The sequence below is a fragment of the Gopherus flavomarginatus genome, chromosome 3 (assembly GCF_025201925.1).
Source record: "Gopherus flavomarginatus isolate rGopFla2 chromosome 3, rGopFla2.mat.asm, whole genome shotgun sequence".
In the NCBI taxonomy this organism is placed as follows: domain Eukaryota; kingdom Metazoa; phylum Chordata; order Testudines; family Testudinidae; genus Gopherus; species Gopherus flavomarginatus.
Genome location: NC_066619.1, coordinates 177,519,598 through 177,539,694, shown reverse-complemented (window position 1 = coordinate 177,539,694; position 20,097 = coordinate 177,519,598). Strand labels below are relative to the sequence as shown.

At 42.1% G+C, this 20,097-nt stretch overlaps 1 protein-coding gene across 1 annotated transcript in view; it reads right to left on the bottom strand.

Moving 5' to 3' along the window:
- Positions 1-4,901: 4,901 nt before the first annotated feature.
- LOC127046849 (all-trans-retinol dehydrogenase [NAD(+)] ADH4) overlaps positions 4,902-20,097 on the bottom strand; it is a 29,723-nt gene continuing 14,527 nt past the window's right edge. Inside the window, exons 2-9 of the mRNA XM_050944456.1 lie at positions 18,178-18,279; positions 17,454-17,595; positions 13,457-13,544; positions 11,941-12,172; positions 11,010-11,270; positions 8,916-9,051; positions 6,174-6,312; positions 4,902-5,291 (exon numbers count right to left, since the gene is read on the bottom strand). Of these exons, the coding sequence (XP_050800413.1) occupies positions 5,267-5,291; positions 6,174-6,312; positions 8,916-9,051; positions 11,010-11,270; positions 11,941-12,172; positions 13,457-13,544; positions 17,454-17,595; positions 18,178-18,279 (1,125 nt within the window). The 3' untranslated portion in view covers positions 4,902-5,266. The remainder of the gene's footprint in view (positions 5,292-6,173; positions 6,313-8,915; positions 9,052-11,009; positions 11,271-11,940; positions 12,173-13,456; positions 13,545-17,453; positions 17,596-18,177; positions 18,280-20,097) is intronic.

Sequence of the window (20,097 nt, the reverse complement as noted above, 5' to 3'; positions counted from 1 at the left end):
GGGAGCTTATATGCCTGCAAGGCCATGGGGTATAACTGAGGTGTTCTTTTATTTTTTAAATATATAGAATGTATATACAGCAAATTATTACCTCATATAGAGACTTACTGGGCTATGTAGTTAACATTAGATAAGGAGAGGATTCTCCACTCTTGTCCCTCCCCTTCATACACTCTATGACACTCTGCTTTCGCTATTCTGATTTCTTTTTTTGACTAGCAAAATGCAGAACTAGGTATATGGGTATTTATATCAAGCTGTCCTTCCAAGACCTCTGTGAACACCACTGTCCTAAAGTAACTGAAAGTATCAAATTGGTTATAGATCCTGGACAGATCTTATGGGTTTCCTGGGAAGGCAGGATCCCCCAGACTATGTTATTTATTCCAACATACCTATCAGAACAGCTCTTTCTGTCCATCTTGAACAAAAATTTCCAGGATCAGGCTAAACATTTCTTTAGGGTTTTTTTGGGGTGGGTGGGAAGGGGGGATTTTACAGCCATAATATGCCTGGCCATATGCCACTCTCTTTAAAGTGGGATGGCCCTACTTCACATTTCTTATTGGACATGCATCTGACGAATTGGGTCTTCACCCATGAAAGCCAATGCTCCAATACATCTGTTAGTCTTGGAGGTGCCACAGGACTCTCCGTTGCTTATTTCTTATTGAGCCTCCAGACTCAGCTTTCTTAAGGTCTGGTTCTGTACTGATGAGTAAGCTCTGCCTGGTTAGAGCTGGAATTGAAAAACACTTACAATTTGATTGTTGTAGGGAAGACAAGGAGCATCAGAAAATCCTCAGCTCCCATCAAGGTACGTGATTAGGCTTCACGCTACACCAAAAGGTGAATACCAGACTTTCCATTATTCCTATATGGTATTACCAACAATTACTCCTTCCTTAGAAAATGATTTTTTGGGGAGGGGGAGAATGGGAGGGGAGATGAATAGTTAGAGACTTTGTACTTTTTACCAACTGTGATTCTGATCCAGCAAGTTGTTCCATGCAAGTGGACCCTTGTGAAGCCTCACAGGCTTCAGTGAGCCTGTGTGTGAATGCAGCCATCCTCATGTAAGGGACTACTTGTATAACTGATGCCTGTATTTGAATGGGAGAAGCTATGTGATTTCCTGCAATGAACTGGGCTAGGAGCCAGGGACGCCTGAATTATCATTTCAACTCGTTTACATTAACTTACTTCACAGGCTAGTTGGGAGGACAATGTTTGTATAACACTTTGAAAAATTAAGAGGTATAAATATTATTTATTTATTTCTATTGAGTAGAGCAGGTTGAAAAATGAAAACCTATCTTCAAAATGAAAATAATTTTGAAATATTTTAAGGAAGTGTACTAAATTGACCCACATTTAGTTTTTTTTCACGATTTGTAATGGATTTAAATTTTTTTTCTTAAAAACATGGACAGTGTTATTGAAATAGGTACTGAAATTTTTGGTTTCAAAGGGAAAACCTTAGTTGTGATTTCAATAATGTTAAAGCAGAATAAATTTCCAAATGAATGGCCTGTGTGACAGTCAGATGTGCTGATCTCTTGATATAAGAGAGTACAAGGTTGCTTTTAAAGTTTTGCATTAGAGTAGCATGAAGCTGGGGTGCATATTGCTTATTGGTATTTGTTAGAGATGGAAATCAGTGCTTTGTGGATGATGTGTGATAGTGACAAGGAAAGCTAGAGCATTTCCCCATGACTTCTTACGTTCATGCTTTTAAGGTTTTGAATAGTTGGCATATGTCCTGATGCAACCTTAACTGCACAACCAAACACATTTTTTTTCTAATGTTTATATGGGTCCATTTTCTATTCTTTGCCACCCCATAAATTATACTTACTATTGCTATAAGTTTTTGCATTAGATTTTTTTTTTCTTTAAAGAAACTCAGAAAATATCGGTCTTTCTCAGGTCAATTTTGGGTACGTTACCTGAGTGAAACACTAACCATCCAGGGAGAAATTCAAAGGCCACACTATAAGGTTATAGGCAACAAAACCATACCCCACTTGAATTGAAGCCATACTTTTCTTCCCAATGGAGATTAATTTATACATATATTAAAGGTCTTTGCTAGTCCTTTAAATATGATTTTTGTTCAACCCAGAAGCCAAAGAAATTTTAGAAACTGAATATGATCAGGGGAACTCTACCGTTATATATTGACAACCTGTGTTTTACCCAAGGCCCTGACCAATCAGTGGTCAATATGATATACTGTAAGAGCAACTTGTAGTTGATGAAAGGTTAGCAAAACTCCTATTGGCTCAGGAGGAGAGGATTAGTGAGTTTCATATTTTTTTACACACCAGACTCAGGAGATGCTAGTAATTGGATAAGTCTACTGGAAACAAATTGCCGTGTGTTTGTAATATGAAAAAATCAAATTACTCCTGCATCTTAAACAACAACAAATTGTACCAAAGAGAAAATAAAATGAGCACTAGATGTCACTGTAATAACTTGTGTGAAATGTTAACTTAATTGCATGATGTTTCCTCACAGGAGCACTTATACAATTCTTAAAACTGAAAAGTTTAAAAAAAAAATAATTGTAAAACTTAGTGATGAAGTCCAGTAACAAAAACTGGTGTTTGTAATAGTGATATTTATGTTTACCTAGTTTTAGATAGTTGTTACCTTTATGACATGGAGCTAAATAAAACAAAATTGGTTAGATTCAGTCAAATTTGCAAAACTCGACAGTAATACTCAATGGTATGGAGATTAGAATTTATTTATTTATAACACAGAGGTGAAATGTTAATGCGTTAGTTAATATTTTAGGCCCTGGTCCCATAAGAACTTATGCACATGCTTAAATGTGAATTGAATAAATCAATTGCCCTGAATAATTCAACTGAATAATTCAACAGAACCGGTACAGGTGCGTGGGGGCTGGAGCAAGTTTTATATTGGGAATACTGAAAGCTAACAAAACTGTAAACACTGTGTATGATGGAAGCTCTGCATTCAGTTCCTATTATTACTTAGAGCTGGGAGGGATGCTCTATCTCTAATGCCAGTAGTTCCAGTGGCCCTGCATTGGTGGAGAGTTAAGGATTTACCTGCAGTTTGCAGGATCAGTGCCATTGATGTTATTTAAACATTTGTCATAAAAGTGAGGCCTTGGATGTTTCCTCTGTAACTTTCACTGGGGGCTTGCCTAAACAGGGAAGTTTTATTATGTCCAGACTACCCACCGGATCGGCAGGTAGTGATCAATGTATCGGGGATTGATATATTGCGTCTCATCTAGATGCGATATATCGATCCCCGAACGCACTCCCATCAACTCCGGAACTCCACCAGGGCGAGCGGCGGAAGCAGAGTCGATGGGGGAGCCGCAGCCGTCGATCCCACGCTGTGAGGACAGGAGGTAAGTCAAAATAAGATACGTCAACTTGAGCTACGCTATTCCCGTAGCTGAAGTAGTGTATCTTACATCGACACTCCCCCCCAGTGTAGACCAGGCCTTAGTTATATCAATATAATTAAACTGGTATAGTTAAACCAATATCGTAATACCAGTATAATCCTCTATGTAGACACTCTTATTCCAGGATAAGAGTGGCTTTTTTGGTTTTGTTTGCACAGCTGCCCAAGTGATACAAGCTAAACCAAAAATAGCCCTCTTACATTGGAATAAAAGTGTCTAGACAGGGGTTTATATTGATATTAAAATGTTGGTTTACATACACACCTTAGCTTATATTGGCATAGCTTTCCCATATAGACACAGTATCGCTGAGTCTCATGAATTTATCATGAGACACGTGCTTGTGCCCCCCTGCTGCAGGAGTTCTCGTGATGATACAAAGAGCTCCTGCACACATGCAGTAATTTTGGAGATGGTGACTATACGCACCACTCTCCTGTTTTCAGCAGCAGCCTGATTCCTTGTTCCCAGCAGCTGCTGGCTCTCTCTCTTCCTGGTCTCAGGTATCGGCTTCTCTGACTCCTGTCCCCTCCACCACTTCAACAGGAGAGATTGAATGCTCTACCCTAGAATGCCTAGTAGCTCAGTGGTTATGGCATTCTTGATAGGGGAGACCCATGCTCAAGTCCCTGCTCCAAGCCAGGCAGAAAAAGGGATTTGAAAGCAGGCCTTCCACATCTCAGGTAAGTGCCCTAACTGCAGGGTTATTGGTTATGATAGAGTGGGTGTGTCTGTTTCTCATTCTGTTCTTTTTCCCTTTGGGAGAAAGGGCAGGCTGGCTTAGACATCCAATTCCAGAAGGTTCATGAATGTGAATCCCTAGTAGTGGAGTTAGGTGCCTAACTTCCCTGAAGGAGCAGGGCTTCGGCCACACCCTTCTCCTCAGCATTTCTTACTGGCTACCTTAAGCAGTTCCCTACTTATCGTGCTGGCTTCTGTAAATCACTTTCTTAGGTACCTAACTCTCCCAATGCATTGTACAGAGCAGGGGTCTGCAACCTTTCAGAAGTGCTGTGCCGAGTCTTCACTTATTTACTCTAATTTAAGGTTTTGCATGCCAGTAATACATTTTAACGTTTTTAGAAAGTGTCTTCCTATAATATATATAACTAAACTACTGTTGTATGTAAAGTAAATAAGGTTTTCAAAATGTTTAAGAAGCTTCATTTACAATTAAATTAAAAGGCAGAGCCCCTGGACTGGTGGCCAGGACTCGGGCAGTGTGAGTGCTGCTGAAAATCAGCTCGCGTGCCGCAGGTTGCCTACCCTTGGTATAGAGAATCTATGTGCCTAACTCAGGGCTGAGGATACCACTGGGTGGCAAGTTAGGCTTTACAACGCTCAGGCCTTTTGTGGATCTAACCCTTAGTCACTTTGAGGCTGTTTGTAGTCTTTTGCAAGATGATGCCAACAGAAATGGAATGGCATGAAAACTCTTGTCATAAAAACTAGAAAACACATTTTATATAGTTAATTATTTCATGAGATTAGATACTGTATACAAATCAAAAATAACATATAGCTGTGTTAGCAAAAAAAGCATGTTGCACTAAAGTGACCCACTGTCTACACATCCATGTATAAATATTATTTATTGGTATCATACACTTCCACAACACTTATGTCTGTGTGTTTACAGCTACTGTCTATTGTGACCTTTAGTTTCTACCTATTCCATATTATCGCATACTAAACATAAGTACTTTCCTGAATATGTAAAGAAAAGATAATTGAGTCATTAAGCAGTGAGGCAGCCTGAGGATAACGCTTAAATTCATATGAAAGTCTTCAAAAATTTAAGTTGAATCCTTAGAAAACCAAGACGGTTCTGTTGCTGCAAACAGAAAACAGAAAAATATATCAATGTTGTTTATTTGTAACTTTTTATTTAACATTTGTGCATAGCATCTGCATATGGACAATGCTCGCTTTTTACCTTATGTGACTGCTTCTCTTTAAACACTCAGCCATTCCCACCTGTCAGTTATTGACCAACTTAGCAGAACTATTCCTGTGCTGGGAGGGTGAAGTGCTAGGATTCAGAGGTTGTTGCAGTGTGGGATGCAGTGGGTGTTTGGGGTCCCTTTTAAAATTGTCCCCACAGTAAAGGAAAATTTGGGCTAGTTTCCCTGCCTTGGATGGAGTCACTTGCTCTTTGCTAAACCTGTCCATGCCACAAGTAACATAATCCTGTGGTGGAATGTCACTAAAAGACTTGGCAAGACAAATTTTGGCTTTTACTGTAGGCCAGATTGCCCCAGATGGCAGTGGCCATGGCCCCTCTAAAAGGTCCCCTCACATGCACCCTTCAAAAGTTTGAATGCAGTGCTATGCTATTAATATACTCAGTATATATCTCAGGAATAAAGTATAAATATTCCCAGCAAAAGCATAACTTTAAAAAAAAGGTTGGTTTGCTCAGTGCTGATACCTCTTTTTTTAGTTTAGTTTATAAGGAAGTATTTTATTTAAATGTAGATTTCCCAGTCCCTCTACCCTCCTCTGTGGAAGCACATGAACCCCTGCTTGATACATTGGGCTGACTAGGAAACTGTTTGTGGGAGCCCCTTGAAAACAGTGTCTGATCACCCTATCAGTTGTGCTTCGCTAAGTGAGCAGCAGGAATGAGGTTTTGCTGGGTTTTTAAATGATGTTTGTTTTAAAGGTGATATTTCAGCAAAGATAAGGCTGATTTAATTTCTTGATAACTACCTACCTCTTCCCCTCATACATAAAATCAAAAGCATCGTTGATTTTGTCGAATGGCAGAGTGTACGTCACCAAGGCATCCAAACTGAATTTCTTTGCCATATAATCAGACACCAGCTTTGGTATAGAATCTACACTCTTCCAACCTGCAACAAAGCAAATAACACCCCAAATCAAACAGGCTGTATTTACATGACTTGGTCATAAAAAAGATAATTTTGGTTCAGGAATAGGAACAGAAAATTAGTCAGGGAGGTGCATTTGTGGTTAGCACTTCATTGAAAAGATCAAAGTCATTCTTAAGTGGACTTGATTTGCCTCTTCTGGCCCAAGGAGGAGTGCAATCTGCACCCTCCTGCAACTGTGTCTTTGGGGAGATTGACTTCCAGGAGGAGATATTTGCACTGTGATTCTCCCCTTGAGTTCCACTGGGAGAGGTCAGCATTAACTTATGGCAGGGACTCTACGGAAGGTACCCCTCTCACCAAAGGCTGCCCAAGATATATTCTGGATCAGCACGTGTCCTAGGCACACTTGTTATGTCCTCTCCTAAGCAGGACCATCACAATTTCTGGGCTATGCTGGCTGCCTCCAGATTCCCTGCGGGGACTGAGGATACAGGCAGCCTATGTCATCTCAACCCATTCTTCTCATTGCACTTTCCACTATGGGGAGCAGCTGGCATCCTTGTTCTGCTGGTATTCCCTGGCAAAGCCTAGGGAGTGAAAAAAGCCACCTGTATTTTTTATGAAGAGAGGAACATAGCAGCGTGGTCATTAAATCAGTGCTCAAATTGAACATTTTTTTCCTGGGAGGTTTTTTAAACTACCCCTGTTCTCTCCAGTTATTTCTAGAATTACCAAGTGGCACAACAGTTTTCAGGAGGAGAATATACATGTAAATTAATTTAAGTTCAGAACAATTATTTAAGACTCTCTCTTGCTTAAACCATGAGGTATACAAGATTGTAATTTATGGAGCTGTCAGTCATTAGAAAAGCATTTAGAGTCATAGCTTACTTTCATTCCATATGTGGAATGGTCATTGAAGTCAATGAGGATTTGGCACAGAAAAACAAAATTGTAGGCAAAATGTTATCAACTCAGGAAGGGTCACTCACATACTTCATTTCACAGAATGGAGAGCCTGGTCTCTCTAATCTGTTAGGAAGCGAGCCACCACTTTTAAAACTAGTTGCATAATTTAGAATAGTAATTTGATTTTGAAGATCTACAAGTTTGATAATATTTGTATGTACAACAATATAAATTATATCCTTAACTGATTTTGGGGTACAGCTTATTTAATGGCCATTGAGGCTCCTGATGTACGTATTTATACCATGATCACCATTGTGGCAAGACCATAGCCAAGTAATCAAGTGGGTGACATTTAGCCCTGTGCAGAGGGCCAGTATGAGGCCTGTGCACCAGTTCAGTCCCACTTAAGATTTGCTTTGAGGTTGTGAGTGGTGAATAGCCCTTGTGCTGGACTTCTGCCATAGTGAATTTCTCCTGTGATTCTTTGTCTCATGGTTCTCTCTCCCCTCCTATGACACTGAAAGTTAAATTGTGTTGGTTACTTGGCTTGTTGTGTTAATTGTTATTATTGCTGAAGGCAGGTAGGGTGTAGAGATGGGCTTGTGCCTTTGGAAGCTGAAAGCAGTGATCCATGATCAGCCTGACCCTTTCAGGAATTGAGTTCCACAGTCCTGGGCTGGCTGCTGAGAGAGCTCGGTCTCCCGTCCTCGTGAGTTTGACTCTGATAGATAACTGTGCTTCACAAAACAAAAAAAGGTATCATGAAAAATCTTTGTGGTGGAGGAAGATGCAGTTTGTCAGATAGATCTGCCTGTGGAAATCTTTGAATGGTAGGGCCATGAACTTGAATTTGATCCAGGGTTCAGTTGGGAGCTAATGTAGTGATTGAAGCTTAGGGGTGAAATGCTCCCTGCAGACCAGTAATTCCAATCTTTTCTGATGAACACAATTACAGTGATTCGCAGCTATATAAAAAGGTAGGGTGAATATACTAGACTTTGGGCTTGCAATTTTTGGAATTGCTAAATTTCAAAGGATTCAGCAGCTCCAGATACCTCTCCCCATTCTCCCCTGGTGAAATGTCTCACTGCTATGGTTACTCTCTTGTATGGAAACATTCTGTTTTTCCTATAAAAATACAAGATGGCAAACAGCTTGGCTTCCAAGAATGCTGTCTGAAAAGGGGGCAAGATTGTGCAATTTTGGATTATTTTTCTTCAGCTGGATGGTAGATAGTTTTTTATTTTTGTTTATATTTCCCCAAATGTGGTGGCAAAACAACTGCTGTCATGTTTTGGGAAATATATCTTAGATCTCAGATGAGATGGATATAACTGTTCTTCTACCCTCCTGCTTCTTTTTGGCTAAACCAGGGATCGGCAACCTTTCAGAAGTGGTGTGCCGAGTCTTCCTTTATTCACTCTAATTTAAAGGTTTCGTGTGCCAGTAATACATTTTAACATTTTTTGAAGATCTCTTTCTATATGTCTATAATATATAACTAAACTATTGTTGTATGCAAAGTAAATAAAGGTTTTTTAAATGTTTAAGAAGCTTCATTTAAAATTAAATTAAAATGCAGAGCCCCCCTGGACCAGTGGCCAGGACCTGAGCAGTGTGAGTGCCACTGAAAATCAGCTCGTGTGCCGCCTTCGACACGCGTGCCATAGGTTGCCTACCCCTGGGCTAAACTATGTGGGAAAACTGACCTCCAAAGAAAGTGGCATTTATTTTCTTTCCCATTATCAGCTGCATTGGAGAAACAGGGATTGATTGTCCACCCAGAGCCACTCCAACAATCGTACAAGTTCCCCAGCCCACCATGGTGCACTCCAGGGCAGCTTTCTGAAAGACAAAGCAAACTCAGATTTAAAGGGCAGAAGATGAACTCATTACTGCTCGTGAGGTTACACTTTAGGCCCTTATTCAGTTCATAGTTTACTAAACTTCCATGGACTTTAATGGGAGTTTGAGTGAGGACTGAGATGCTAGCCATGGGGTAAGAGGTAAATTACTGTCACGGATCAGAAATTGGCTAATTCCCAGAAAACAAAGAGCAGGAAATATGGTAGATTTCATCATGGCATTAAATGTGTTCGAAGGTGCTTAAAATGAAAAGATGGAACAGATCCCACTCCTCACCACTGCAATTCAACTAGACATAAAGTTGCAAAACAGGTAAGATTGACTTAACATAATTATGCAGAAAGATTGCATGAACTCTGTCAGTATTGTGTTTAGTCTTACCTGAACAATACCATGATCACCTGTCTTAAAGACTCTGATATTTTACAGTAATTATGCTTGTTTTAGTAGTTCAGTCTTATTTCATTTGCATTAAAAGTCAAATCTTGATTCCAATAAAGGCCATGATAGTACTCTCATTGGGTTGAACAGAACTAGAATTTGGCACTGGAATCATATTCTTGTAAATGATAATACTTCGTGTGACACAGTAATTTGGTTTATAGAGGCTATCCCATGATTTCTTAACTCATGAATCCAAAATTTTGCTGGGAGATAGGATAAGTGTTGCAGGTCTGTGGTATACTTGGTACCAGTTTGCATGGGTTAAGTAGGATGTAAGAAGTTAGTAATTACTAAATAATTAAAAAGAAAAAAGATTGAGTAATTTAATACATTTCTTTTTGAAGCTTTCTGGCTTGTGAAATGGCAGCATATGAACCTGTACATTTCCAAAAGTGTGTATAGGATATCTTTGTATGCACCTCATTGGGGACAGCGCATAAAGGTGAGGAGAACGTACATTCAGTCTGCATTATTGAGGGCTGGAAATGGAATTTTGAGGTTACAGGTTTGCTGCCTGATCTGGAGACCTTGTTGATTGGGGCAGCTAGTGAGCACTGGAGAAGATGATGAATGGAAATGCTTTATGTAATGGCTTGCTTGTATGGTTTTCTTTCCCAAACAGCAGGATGGGCAGTGTCTGAATTGGCAGCTAGTGGGAATAGGTGAGGTTGCCTTTGGCTTTCCATATGATACAGTGGCCAGATGAAGGCATGTTGCTATATCACAAACCTGCACAGATCTAGGTACCAGGGAGTGAGGAAGAGGGCACGAGGACCTTCTTGTGTCTCTGTGCAGGGGCCAGGAACAATCTTGTTCCTTGTACTTCAGGTTTGAAAGAAGAGGGGAATTCTGACAGCAAAAGCCATACTAAGAATCCATCCCTGAAAAGGGGCCGGTTTCCCCTTCTCCATTAAAGCATGCAGCAACGACAGGTGCCTCATGAGCTCCTTGGGACATTTTGCTTGCCTCAGAAGCAACACCTCAGGAAGTTGTAGCTAGGAAGTGCACCCTTCAGTAACCTCTGTAAAGGCACTGTACAACCCATAGAAATTTAATGTTAGCATTCTTGTAAGTTCCATGGCAGGAGTGTACCATACTATGAAGAAGAGCCATTGAGGGAGACCGTTATTGGGAGGATCTTTAGAACATAACACTTGGAGGGTATTTAGTTGTAATGAATGATTACTGTCTGTTTTAATAAAAACAACAATCTCAATATATCCAACTGTTTATCCCATCTAAGTGTTCGTATCACACCTATTACCGCTGTAACAGAGCACAGACCTAGACCAAAATATACACACTGTAATGGAATGCTAAACTGTATTATACGGTTCAGTCATTAGGTGGCATTGTGTGTAAAATACCTTATTTAAAGCTAACCTTAGCCATACCTGGCAGAGCAGTAAAGGATCTTATGGTGAACACATCTGGTGTACATAAGCAAGCTCTGTGACCAGTCCATATCTGGTGCAGAAGAACATGACACATACCATGACAGCAACATTACCGATGCATTCAATGGCAAAATCGACTCCACCGTTGCTCATTTCAGTTATAACCTCCTGAATGGGCTTCTTGAAATCCTGAGGATTGAGGCAGTCAGTGGCTCCTAACTCTTTTGCCAGTGAAAATTTATCTTTGTTGATGTCAATTGCAAAGATCCGAGAAGCTCCAGCAGCTTTACAGCCCATGACAGCTGACAGGCCAACTCCTCCCAAGCCAAAGACAGCACAGGTAGACCCAGGTTCCACCTGCAATAGGAAGAAAGGTTAGGGAATGGCCTTAGAACTCTGAAGACAAAAGGAGCTTTCTAAATGTTTGTCTGTGATCTCCGGCTCATGTCAATAAACCTCAGCAAATGCACAGGCTGGATGGGGCCATATCCTTTTTATTGTTTGAAAAATATAAGAAATGATCCACTGTTTGTGTGATGATATCAAGACCTTTGATTCATGACTCACCCAGACCACACCTCTCAAATGGAACTTGGTGTGTTGGCTTAGTGTTCATTACTATTAACCCCAGAAATGTGGAAACTTGAAACTGAGGTTATACGTAAACTGTGAAGTACAGTTGTGTTTTTAAAACTAGAACTGTACTAAAGATTTTAAAAATATATAAAACGCTGTGTAAAAATACAGTAACAATACACTACGTAAAACTTTTTTATTAAATTATTTTACATTATATATGCATATATATGTATAATATAAAATGGTTAAGACTAATGTTCCAGAAGAGCATATTCTTTTTATTTTTTAATTAACCTTTAGAGACAATACTGCTCACTTTTTCATGTGAGTAAACCTACTGAATTCATTACAATCATGTGGAACAAGTTCCTAATCAAAGGGAATTGATTAGGGTAATCAAAGGGTATTCATGTTATTACAGTGAGTAGCTGAGCCTTAATTAGCTCACCTTGGCAGTATTGAGGGAAGCCCCATAACCTGTGGAAAATCCACAGCCGATCAGACAGACTTTATCTAGGGGAGCAGCAGCATCAATTTTGACAAGAGAGGTTTCCGCTACAACAGTGTATTCAGAGAAGGTGCTAGTCCCCATGAAGTGGTAAATCTGCTTCCCTTTGCAGGTGAACCTGCTGGTACCATCAGGCATCAGGTCTTGATCAGAAATAGGTGTTTTAATTTTGCTAGGGAGACAACAACAACAAAAACGGAATTTAGACTTCACTGTCCCCTGCTGTCAGCATCCCCTACTCACCGTCCTTTTGCTACTGCAGTCATGGGCAGCACTTGAACAAAAATTGTCAATTTTGCCAAATGATGAGTTGGTCTTTGTGGAATGTGAACAGTAGAATTTAGGCCAGGGGTGGGTAAACTTTTTGGCCCGAGGGTCACATCTGGGTATGGAAATTGTATGACGGCCCATGAATGCTCATGAAATTGGGGGCTGGGTTGTGAGAGGGGGTGAGGGCTCCAGCTGGGGGAGTGGGCTCTGGGGTGGGGCCAGAAATTAGGAGTTCAGGGTGCAGAAGGGGGCTTAGGGCTGGGGCAGGCAGTTGGGATGGGGGGTGCAGAAGGGTGCTCTGAGTTGGGACTAAGGGTTTCGGAGGGCTGCGGCAGGGGATTGGGGCCTGGGAGGGGAACAGGGATGCTGGCTCCAGGCAGTGCTTACCTCAAGCTGCTCCCGGAAGCAGCAGCATGTCTCCCCTCTGGCTCCTACACAGAGGTATGGCCAGGCAGCTCTGTGCATTGCCCTGTCCGCAGGTGCCACGCCTGCAGCTCCCATTGGCCATGGTTCCCGACCAATGGGAGCTGCAGGGTCGTGCTTGGGGCAGGGGCAGGGGCAGGAGGAGACCAACCATCAAACTCATTTTCATATCTGTCCTGAGCAAGGATTTTAACTGAGGTCTCCAGATGTTCTGCTGGATTAGTGCGTCACCTGGCTCGTAACAGTCACATATTATAACTAAATACTTGAGAATAAATTTCCTGTGGCTATTACTTGGATTTAAAAGCTGGCAAAGACCAATATTTTATTCATTACATGGTCTAAGTGTCTGGCAAGCAAGATGACTAGAAAGTGAAGTGTTCTCTGACCTGACTCCTCTTGGCACAAAAAGGGAGAGGAAAACCCCCACATTTCCCCTGCAGCGTCTTTCCCTGGTATGGTGGGAGACCCATAAAGAAATGTAACTGGCTCCTATACCATCATTCTCACCCCAGTGTAAGAGACCTGTCAGGGGCAGGAGGGATAAGGCATGGCTAAAGCATACTGTGCTCCAGCTACTGGCAGGTGGTGGATGGCCTATCCCATCTTGTGAAAGTTAGAGCAGTCCCCAGGATGAAGCTGCACTGAGAATCATGGAACTGTAACTGCCTCCATGATTGCCTCTCAGCACCTCCGTAGCTGTGGCCCAATGGAAAAGCCTCTCCTACTGCTCCCTGCAAGGTAAAATATTTGAAATTCCTACCTGATCTTTTCACAAAGGTTGGTCTTTGGACTCAAGCAGAACTTGCATTGACCACACTGAGGGATGTAGAGTGGGATAACCTTGTCACCTAGAAAAATGAATATTTATTGTTTAAAGTTATTACCAGATTTTTTTTTGAAGTCTCATAGGCCCAGCCCTACACGTTCTCCATTCTTGGAACTCCTGTAGGTCCTATATATGTCTAATTCTCTGCTCTTTGTTGTTTTTGTGGATCCAGACTAACACAGCTAACCCTCTGATAATTCTCTGTTAGTTACTCAACCTCTGGTTTGCTTGCAATGCTAAATATTACATTCAATATTTTAGCTCACATGATTGACTGTTTCTAACAATGTTATTTACTCCATGTTACATTGAATGTCTATTTTCCACTCAGTATGTGACAGCCTAGCAGAACGATAATCCAGGTCTTGTTATACTCCCTCTCACACACTAGAGACAGGAACAACTCTACATCTTTTCCAGGCTGGGACTGTGTCAACTGACCTTGTGATGGTAGGACAGCTGACAGCATGCTGGGTGCTGTAAAAAACACAAAACAACAATCCCTGTCCTGGAGGGAATATACAGAGGAAACAGGATGCACTGGGCAACCCACGAAAGGGAGTGAGTTTTATTATTAGTTATTAATTGATTTCCAGTGCACATTTCTTGTGAGCAGTTAGGAAGGACTTGAGTGAGGAGGAGGTGGTGGCTTGGTGTGCTGCAGTGAAAAGGGAATTCCATGTATTTTGGGCAACATTGGGGAAGGCACAGAGCTGGGAGTGGGACAGCAACAGGGCACAGAGGGAGACGAGATGAGATAGATGAAAGCCAGAACTGAGTTGGGTAGAGCCTTAAAGATGAGCACAAGAAGTTTAAATTCTGTTTGTTAGGCACATGGGAAACAGTGGAGGAAGTCAAAGGGAGGGTGAGATGTTTAGATCAGAGGACAAAGAAGATAATTTTAGCAGCCACATTTTGGATGAACTGAGGGTGATGATACAGCAAGCCAGAAAAGAGAAGGTTGTATCAGTGTGTGGTTGTGTAAAAACAAAACAACCTCCCACCCCAAAAACACCACTAAAAAAATGCCCCAGGGGTTATAGAGGGAATGAGAAAGCCTAATAGCATTACACCATTCTCATCAGATGAGAGAGGGAAGAGCCACCTGCTTTGCTCATTGTCATAGGGTAGCTGGTCTCTGTGGACAGACGGAGAGCAGTGCCCTGGACTAGAGTGGGTAAGCCCAGTACAGATAATTAAAGAGGTCTGGGCTACAGCTGGGCCTATAGAGGTCTGCATAGGCAGCAGGGAGAAGGAAGGATTGAGATAGGCTGACCCCAAAGGAGGAAGCTGTACTGGAGTGGAGCTTTCTCCTGTGGTGGGTCCCTAGTAGGGTAACCAGATGTCCTGATTTTATAGGGACAGTCCTGATATGTGGGGCTTTGTCTTATAGAAGTGTTTATTACCCCCCATCCCCGTCCTGATTTTTCATACTTGCTATTTGGTTACCCTAGTCCCTAGAGCCAGAGACGCAGCCTTGTAGCTGCTGCTCTGGGGGGGAGCAGAGCGGAGAGAGGCTGGGACCCTGAAGCCTGGGACCAAAAGCTGAGTTAGGACTGTGTTGTGTTTGTTTGTTAACCTCTCTTTAAAGAATAAACCTCCTTGCCTGAGACTGGGCATGGCAGCATTAGCTTTGGCTCTGGGGAGCAGTGACAGCCCTGGTGACACTCATCAATCACTTGTTGCCAACCAGCCCCAAGGGCATCAGTTTCAGAAGCTGTTCTTTCAAACTTGTGAGTGGAGAAGTTTCTGAATCAGTGACTTCAACCAAAAAAAAAAATATGGGCAAGAGGAAGAAAAGGATAGAACTTGGGTGTTTCAGCAACGGAAGCAGTGAAGGTCAGTCTGTTCAATCTAAATACACCGAGAGTTCTTTGGCCAGGCAGCATAAGTTTCCATTTCTAGTTTATTCTGCAGATATTTTTCTGTTCTGTGTACAATAACTGAAGGGGACATATCTCCAGCAGGATCTATGTGAATTGCTTTGTGGTCTTTCCTTCTCAAATCCTAAACAACTGTAATCGTATCTCCATTAGCTACATCAGAGTTATTGCTTGTCACACACTCCTAGATATCAAAGCCAGAGATCAAAGGACCACCAGATCACCTAGCCTGACCTCTTGCATATCACAGCCCACCAAAACACCCAGACCCACCTACTAAACCATGGGTGGGCAAACTACGGCCCGTGGGCCGGATTCGGCCAGCCAGCCATTTTAATTCGGCCCTCGAGCTTCCGCTGGGGAGCAGCGTCTGGGGCTTACCCCGCTCTGGCGCTCCAGCCAGGGAGCAGAGTCGGGGGCCGCTTCACTCGGCTCCTGGAAGCAGCAACATGGCCCCCCTCTGGCTCCTACACATAGGGGCAGCCAGGGGCCTCCACGCTGTGTGCTGCCCTCACAGCTCCCGTTGGCCAGGAACCACAGCCAATGGGAGCTGCAGGGGCAGCACCTGTGTATGGGGCAGCGTGCAGAGCTGCTTGGCCATGTCTCTGCCTAGGAGTTGGAGAAGGGACATGCCACTGCTTTTGGGAGTCGCTTGAGGTAAGTGCTGCACAGAGCCTGCACCCCTAAGCCTCCCCCCACGCCCCAATCCCCTGTCCCAGTGCTGATTCCCCTCCCGCTCTCTGAACCCCTTGTTCCTAGCCCGGAGCACCCTCCTGCACCCCAAGCCCCTCATCCCCAGCCCAGAGCCCATACCCCCACCTGCATCCCTCTCCCCTGCCCCAGGCCAGAGCCCCCTCCCACACCCTGAACTCATTTCTTGCCCCACTCTGGAGTCTGCACCCCCAACCAGAGCCCTCATCCCCTCCTGCACTCCAACCCCGATTGTCTGAGTATTCATGCCCTGCCATACAGTTTCTATTCCCAGATGTGGCCCTTGGACCAAAAAGTTTGCTCATCCCTGTACTAAACCCAACAACCAATATTAGACCAAAATAATACAACCCTCCAGAAACTAAACTATGTGCTACAAGCAGAGAATCAGAGGGCCTGAGGTGCATCAGTGCCTGAGGCCCCTGCAATAGCTAGGAACTGATTAAGTGAGATATACCCAGATGATTCCAGTAAGTGACCTGCCCCCTATGCTGTAGAGGAAGGCAAAAATAAAGAAATCCCATTGCCACTCGCAATGGGTACTAGCCCACCCTATCCAGTGTCCCGTCTCCAGCTGCGGCCATCGCTGCTGTTTCAGAATAAGGAGACACTCCCGTCCCTCCAAATAAACTGTGAGGGGGAAATCCCTTCCTGACCCAAAGAGATGAGTCCCAAAGCATGAGATTTAGGAACGTAAGACAAAATGGAAGGACAATCAGGCTGCTGAACCTTGCTCCCATCGTCACAAGCAACAGTGTCATGCAATCCCACTCATAAATTTGTCCAGCTCTGTTTGTTAAAACTAATTAAGTTGTTTGCCCCACAACTCCTATTGGGAAGCTGTTTCATAACCTCAGCCCTCTGATAGTTAGAAAACTTCTTCTAATGTCCAGTTTGAATTTGTTTAAGGCTGGTTTATACCCATTTATTCTTGTGCCAGCATTGTCCTTCAGCTTAAATCTTAAATCTTCCCTGGTGTTTTCCTTCCTTCCCCGCAATGTATTTACAGAGAGTAATAATATCCCCAATCACATGTGGGGGTGTGTGTAGGAGGAGTTCAGTTTATAAGCAGTCTTTTAAAACAAATTTACTAGTGCCATGTCTTCTGGCATAACAGATAACTTTGGAGACAAAAAGCTTCATCCCATTGCATTTTATCCTCCACAGTGTATAACCACTAAGGTAAAAACTTCTACTCTGGTAGGCCTGGTTCTTCATTGTTTTCAGCAGTTTATACCAGTATAAATCATCAACAAAGCATCACCAACATATAGCCCTTGTGTCCAAATGGCGAATAAGTCCCTGACACTGCAATGGTATAGCTAATATCTCAGTACCTGGTTTAAATCTAGTCACTCCTGGTCCAGTGCTCTCCACAATTCCTGCTCCTTCGTGGCCCAGGATGACAGGAAAAAGCCCCTCTTTAAAACTGGGGCTTACAGCATGAGCATCACTACGGCACACCCCCGTGGCAACAATCTGCAAGGCAGTAACATCTTTACATTCACACTATAGGTTGATAATGGAGAATTACAACTGTGACTTGAATCAAATTAGAGAGCTGCTCTTACCATTGCAATACCACCAAGTTTAATGGGAAATTTGAGCTATTGCCTTGACAATACCAAGCACTGGAACTTCATTAGTATTGTGGTTTTGCCTGACCCAACAATTGTCAACAGGTACAGTAGAAAATAAACATTTGAATGCCCTTTCTATGGAGACAAATAATCCCAAAATATATGTCCATCCTTTTTTTTTTGTTTTTCGTTTTTGAGAAGCAACACATAAAGTGAATTAAATCTGATTATCATGAAATTTTGCCCGCATGTACATCTTGGTGTGATTTAGGGAACGAAGTGCGCTCTGGCTGCTCTGCCGCACTTAAGCAACACAAAGCAGCTGTCAACCCATCATAAATGGGCTTTTAAACTGTTTATGTTTATGACTGCTTTGCACAGCCAGGATATATTGGTGAATCTTAACTGCTTCTTTCAAATGTAATAGCCTTCACTGCTATGCAACTCCAGTTTTACACCCATGTCAATGTAGATGACTTACCTTAACTCGAATTTCATGTTCTTTGGGTGGGGCGACTTCAACCTCCTCAATAGAAAAGGGATTCCCTGCTTCCCAGGCAATGGCTGCCTTACATTTAATAACCTTGGAAAGGAGTAAGTACATTTCAGATTTAGAGATTTTACTTTATTGCATTCTCTGCAGTGGATCTTGAAAAATAAAGAGCAAGACCCTGATCTCATTCATCCTGGGGTGAATCAAGAATAATTTCATTTAAATAAATGAAAAATAAAAAATAATAAAAATGTATAGCAAATGGAAGAAAAGGGAGGCTGATAGTGAATATAAATCAGAAGTTAGGACTTGTAGAAAATTGATAAGGGAAGCAAGGGGACACAAGGAGAAATCTATGGCTAAGAGAGTTAAGGACAATAAAGAGCTTTTAAAATATAGTAGGAACAAAAATAATCTTGACAATGGAGTTGGTCCTTTACTAGAAGGAAGTGGTAGAATTATCAATAATAATGCAGAAAAGGAAAAAGTGTTCAATAAATATTTCTGTTCTGCATTTGGGAAAAAAACACTGCTGGAATACTGTGTCTAGTTCTGATGCCCACAGTTAAAGAAGGATGTTGATAAATTAGAGAGGGTTCAGAGAAGAGCTACAAAAATGATTAATGATTAGATATTAGAAAAAATGTGTTATAGTGATAGCTCAAAGAGCTCCATCTATTTATCTTAACAAAGAGACGATTAAAGGGTGACTTGGTTACATGGGGAACAAATATTTAATAATGGATTCTTTGGTCTAGAACTGAAAGGTAGAACATGATCCAGTGGCTGAAAGTTGAAGCTATACAAATTCAAACTAGAAATAAGGCATATTTTTTTAATGATAAGAGTAATTAACCATTGGAACAATTTACCAAACATCATGGTGTATTCTTCATCACTGACCATTTTAAAATCAGGATTGGATGCTTTTCTAAAAGACCTGCTCTAGGAATATTTTGGAGAAGTTCTCTGGCCTGTGTTATACAGCGGTCAGACTAGATGATAATAATGGTCCCTTCCAGCCTTGGAATCTATGAATCTGTGAATGATGGTCCCCAGAAGAAAGGCTGGTGTAACTGAAACCAGAATTGGGATCCATACCCAAATCAGCTTGAAGTTGAGGTCTATGACAAGTTTGGAATTCAAATACAAGATAATCTGCATTGTTTAGAAAGACAATAATTTTCCAATCTTTATTAATCTGCCCTTTTATGTTTCCATTCCACATTATTTACACTGTAGATGCATTAATTCTCATCACTTTGATACAGACGTATCATAAATACTGTGACTCAAATGCAACAGGGCCATCAGCTCCCCTTTTCTATGTGATACTAGATGAAGAGAGGCAAAAGAGAGCATAACAACCCTGAATTGTGTGCATCATGTAGGCGATAGGGGAGAGCAGGATCATTGTCATGCTATGCCTTAGCCCCTATGGATCATGGCAGCTCTTCTGTATGAACTTCATGCATAGTCAGGGCTCTGTGGCTTGAGGTGAAGCCAGGACTAGCCACTCTGTGCAATGTGCACTTCTCAGGACATGTGGATTTCCCTGGGAAATAACTGCAGAATAAAGCAGAATTAATTCTCTTTTGTACCCTCTAACCACTTGGAGAGGGAGCAGAACCAATAGCAGCACAGCTCCGAAGGGAGTCATGTTTCCTGAGGAAGGGAAAGGGAACTCAAATTGCTGGTTCTGTTCAAAAGTCTCTGTAGATCCGTTGAGTGCTGATCTTTCAAGCCCTGTCTCTTTTCCTCTCCACAGTGTCATAAATGCCTCACTCCGGAGGGACGGATTTGACTGAAATCCGAAGGGTTCAAAGTCACAGTATTCTTTCCTCCCCACTCCTCCCATGGTAGAACAGCATGTGCATCTCTCATTCCTTGCGGAGGCAAAGTGGTCAT